We start from the raw sequence: 5,364 nt of genomic DNA, 5'->3' as shown, positions 1-5,364 counted from the left end.
TTACTGTCTGTTCATTCTGGATATAACACTTATAACAATATACAAGGAGTTGTTTTGAATTGATGCTAGTTTCTAATGAAAATATTAATATATATAAATCTCATTCTGAGAAAGCATGTACAAGGCCTCAAAATAGATCTTTGCCATGCTTTAGTTTGTTTTTGGAGTACTTTTACAAAAGAAAGGCTTTCAAATCGTGTTCGACCGAATCCCTTAATTACATTGATTGGTTGAACAAACGTTTTGAAGGCCATCAAAGTTTCATGTTGGTCAGATGGAAACCGAAGAACCACACACATTGTGACCGTTAGGGGGCAACATTCGTTTAGATTCTAAAGTTTTCTGGATCCACCCGCATACCATACTGCACACATTTCCGGAAGTAGTTAAGTAATTTTATAGCGTTTGATCTGTTGAACCATCAGGTGAATTAGTATATTCAGGTGGTACATCTATGTCTTTAGTATACAGTAAATTCTTCATGGTAATATTTTTTGTAGAACACGTGTTCATGTGTAGATGAAGCGTGCGCGGTTGACGTATAGCTAGCGACGTAAGATTCAACAGATCAGTCAACACATGATGGCCTTGGTTTGATTGCTGTACCCTGGAACGTCGAATCAATAATCGTGAATATGGAAGATGAATGGGAGGAGGAGGTGAGACCAAAAACTGGTTTTCACAAAGTGACTTTACCATGCTTTATTTTGCTGTAGCTTAGTTGGGATTTCCTGTGAAACGGCACTGATACAAATTGAGAGCAGTTTAGAAAACGTCCGAATAATTTAAATAGGTACATGTGTCCAGACCTATTGTTTCAGTTTTAAAGGGTTTTGGTTTGCAGCAGAACCAATGAAATGCGAGTACCCGTGGTCATGTTGTGATTCACCTAATATGAGTCTGCATCACAATAATCAAGCCTACATTCTGAAGTGTACGCTCGTTCAGTATTATACAGCGTAGTATACATATCTAAAATCACATTGGCTTGGTTTAGCTGGGCTATATACATTTTCTAGAATTATTCTTATACTAGTAATTTCCTTTGTGAATTTCCACTTTGAATTTGATGCCAGCAATACGTTTAAAAAAAGTTGGGACCGAGGCAACAAAAGACTGGTGCAATATCACACAACTAATTAGGTCAGTTGGCAACAGGTCAGTAACATGATTGGCATTAAAAGATTATTCCAGAGAGGATGGGTCTATCAGAAATTATACATCATTGCATTATTTTCATTTTACACAGCTTCACAACTTTTTTGGAAATGGGGTTGTATTTTGTAGATGAACAACTGCACATTTTGAGAACAATTAGAGATTGGGATGTTCCCTTGGTGCACAAAGGGCCAATACAGTAATTTAGAAAAACACAGGTAAATCTGTCATATTGCCTTCAGTAATTTTCCAATGTTAATACAACATTCCCTCTTCCACTTTCTGTTTCTTTCTCATTCTCTAACATCCATCTCCCTTTAGGAGCAGATTGTTGTGGTTGAGCTCTCAGGCATTATAAACTCAGATTTTTTGACAAAGTGTCAGGGCACTTGCAAAATACTGGTGAGTAATCTAGTTTCTTTCTCTCTGCCTTGCTTACCACATTAGGTAGTACAGCAATAATTTAGTTACAACTTGTTAAGTTGCTCTCCATTTGATTGTCTATTTGTTGTGTTGAAGGACATTGACAGTGAACAGCCAATGATGCAGGTGGGGAGATACGTGTTTGCAGGAGAATATGCAGGTAAGTCAATTATTTGATACTGGATTCTGTTTGTCTTTGACTGAGTTCCTAAAGAATACCACTTTAGGTCAGGCAGATCAATAAAAGTAGCATGGCTTCATCCCAACTCCTGATTCTCTAAGTGAAAGAGTGGCCATATTCCTGCCACGAGTCTATAGGGAAGATGGGCTATGGATCTCTAATTCCCCACGTTCCAGAAGAGTAATTTTAGAAACCAAATGGTTATAATTAATTAATGTATATTTACAAAAAGTTTAATTTTGTAAGATTTAAATAGATTTTTGGTTGCAATTTTGCTTTACATTTCATTTTACTGCGGGTGGACAGAATTACAAACACCTTATTATATACTGTATTAATGTCAAGGAAGTAATAAGTAGAAAAAACATCCTTTGCATGCAGAACACCTGCAATCTTTTTTGGTATTCTGTCATATGCGTCCTGAACTGTGTATTTCAACACTACTGTTGTTTGCTCATTGGGGTTTAAGGCTGGGTGTCTCTGTAAAAGCCCTTTGTGACAACTGCTGTTGTAAAAAGGCCTTTATAAATACGATTGATTGATTGTATTGTGGGATTTTGCACCATGTTCAAGAATAAAATCCTCCAGTTCTTTGAAGGATGAAGGAGGTGGAAATCTACTTCACATTCTGTGCTCCAAAAGGTAGTTAACGCAACCTGTTGGCAGTGAGTTGTTTATCGGTTCAATAACTCCATTAGGATCTGACATTGTCATTACTATGAGCATCCTGACCGGTTTGAAGCAGTGTCACCTCCAACCATTGATGCTGGAACAATTACCACAGACTTTTGTTTCAAATGAGGTTGAAGTTGATGGGCTCTTTCTATAACAACAGAACACAGAAAGAACAAAGTAAACATCAAAACCAATCAAAATGTAATCTGGGCTATCAGTTGCGTTAGATGCATTGCCATAAGAGACTCATTGATGGCTATCTAGCAAACATGAAACCATAATTGTGCTAGCTGGAACAATAATATGTGCACTTCGACTAGTTTGCATGGCTAAAAGGCAATATAATTGCTTCTTCCGTGCAATATTCGCTTATGCATATGGTTTAGTCAAACAACCCACAATCCATTTTTGTTTTTCAGAGAACGCCAGGTTTTAACACTATCTTCCAGCAAGAAATGGAATCAAGGAGTGTCTGCTCGGACACAATTTAGCTCTTTAGATTATTGTCTCGACCAAAGGCTTTGGAGAAACCTTCCTAAAAGATTATTTTCTCGACCAAAGACTTTAGAGAAACCTTCCTAAAACGTATCTGTGCTCATACAAATAGAATAAATAAGAACATTGAATGATTTTCTATGTTGTTTAATTGTTTCTCCGTCATCATAAATCTAGTAACTTACACATATATTTTCTTGATTATAAAGGCCAACTAGCTAAATGAGGTGCCATGACAACAATTATCAGTGTTATTCACTTCACCTGTCAGTGGTCATAATGTTATGGCTAATCGGTGTATAGTGCTAATTGGAAATCTACGTAATGTGAACTCTGCGGCTTCATTGCTTATTTTATTGGATAGTTTAGCCCCTACAGTTATGTTTCTTTGTGTTTAGGAATTGTTTGTGGTCTGTTGTTGCCGTTCTGAGTGTCTCCCATTTCTCCTGACAGATACTCTGGGTACCTGTGTGCTCTTTGAAGAGGGAACTTCAAGTGGTGAGTTTTTTAACAAGTGGTGAGTTTTAAAGACGAACTGATCCTCATTTGCTCTAACTGCTGTGTCTGTGTGTTGTAGGCGAAGACCAGGCCAGTCCAAAGCTGAACTATAAGTGTCACACAGTGAAGAAGCTGATGATGCAGAGAACCTTCCTTACTGAGAAAAAGGAAGGAGACAACAGCTCAGGTTAGTTCACTAATTCACCCCTGTAACACGCTGTTGAGCTAGGCTTTTTATTTTGGACTGATAAAAGCCTCGGCATGCTTCAGCATTTTCGTTGCTGAATTTGTTTAGAATGTGACAAAATTAATGTGTTTAAGTTCATACTTCCTGAAACTGTATTAAATCAAACAACAAACGGGTGGGGGAAACTGCAATACTACTAGGGGACAGTAGAGTCAGATGAGCTGAGATGCAATCTGCTAACCCAATCCCAAAGAGCTGATTGTTGCCAAACAAAAAATGTGTACAACAAACAAGGAAAAACAAATATTAAAGCTCTCCGCTACGGAACACCATTTACAAGTTTTGCGTTTTAAAATGGATTTGTTAAATAACGGTATTTAACACATCAAATATGTTAATGGTCCAATCTGCACTTGATGGGAACAATCACAGAATTCTTGAATGTGTTTATTATTATTTTTACAAAATAATTGGTATGCAAACCAACTATCCCTTTAACTGTCCATATTGGACCAACATCTATTACAGAATTGCATTTCCTTTAGAGTCAAAGTGAAACATTGAGATCTTTGAAGTCATCACTTCTTAATGAAAAGTCTAGATGCTTGAATTTTGACTGTTTTTTTGCTGTGCTGTTGCAGGAGACTTCCAGTTTCAGCCAGTGGTTGATGGAATGTCCCCAGCCAGACATGACTCTCCCACTAACTACATCCAGAACCAAAATGGGACCTCCAAGCCAGCAGAAGAGGTTCAGGCACAGATGGAGTAGCCAGATAGGCCATCAGATGTATAGATTTAAAGCCATCAGGTCATCATTTTCACTCTTCCCTGGGAGAGGAAGTCCAGTGGCTAGGCATTGGAAGCTGATGGTGCAAGATGGAACTGGGCTAAAAGTTTTGTTCCTAGAAGTGGACCTCACCCTTACTGGACTCCAATCGCAAAGTAGACTGTACCCTCAGATCTTGAATGAGGTTTTACACGGTCACATCCGAGTGCGTTTACAAGTGCACTTTCCCAAGCAAGGGAATGATGATCGTGTTAGCCAACTTGCTACATTGTTTATTAAATATCCACACACCACACTGTCTGACAAGTGTAGTTCTGTTGACATAATTGCATCTCTTTTTGAAAGATTGCCCCCACGGAAAGAAGATATGGCAAATGCTTGAATGCTTTCTGCTTTGTGTATGGATTCCCTAACCCTGTCTCAAATCACATTCCCAGTCAAAATAAGGTTCAGCTTGTTTCGGGAGGATACATCTGTTTCAAAAGGATATAATCAGTTGTCACTCTTGTTTGAAACCAGTTGTTGTTTTGCACCGTTAGATTATTTGTATTAGATGTTTTTATTTATTATATTCTGTATGCTGTGGAAATATTAAATATCATATGACAATGTGTACTTTAATACCATATTGTGTGATGGATGGGGGGGGGGGGGGGTCAGTGTCACTGGGTCCCAGGATTTTCACTCTTGGGGGGGTCCCATTGACTTGTCTGTAATATGGGAGGGAGTCATAATCCCCCCGTATTCTACACCCATGTGTGTGCGTGCGTGTGTCTTTATACGTTGTAGTATCTCCATTATAGCATTTCGAAAGTGGGATTGTCATTTCATTCAGTCCGTGTTTCAATGATTGATGATGACAATGGCATGTTTTTATTATTACTATGTAGGCGGCATACAGACGCTCATTCGGCAATGTGTGATGAAACTCAAAACCAGAAATCGTTGTGCAACGAAATA

The 5,364-nt window shown here is 38.3% G+C and overlaps 1 protein-coding gene across 1 annotated transcript; it reads left to right on the top strand.

Moving 5' to 3' along the window:
* Nucleotides 1-128: 128 nt before the first annotated feature.
* Nucleotides 129-5,019, top strand: gtf3c6 (general transcription factor IIIC, polypeptide 6, alpha). Its single transcript, XM_010890457.3, has 6 exons — nucleotides 129-659; nucleotides 1,480-1,560; nucleotides 1,678-1,741; nucleotides 3,386-3,430; nucleotides 3,510-3,617; nucleotides 4,259-5,019. Exons 1-6 carry the CDS (start codon nucleotides 636-638, stop codon nucleotides 4,384-4,386), a joined length of 450 nt encoding a protein of 149 aa, XP_010888759.1. The 5' UTR covers nucleotides 129-635; the 3' UTR covers nucleotides 4,387-5,019.
* The last annotated feature ends 345 nt before the right edge of the window (nucleotides 5,020-5,364 follow it).

This window comes from Esox lucius, chromosome 19 (genome assembly GCF_011004845.1).
Source record: "Esox lucius isolate fEsoLuc1 chromosome 19, fEsoLuc1.pri, whole genome shotgun sequence".
NCBI lineage: Eukaryota > Metazoa > Chordata > Actinopteri > Esociformes > Esocidae > Esox > Esox lucius.
The sequence above is the reverse complement of the archived record's forward strand: the minus strand, read 5'-3'. Positions and strand labels throughout refer to the sequence as shown.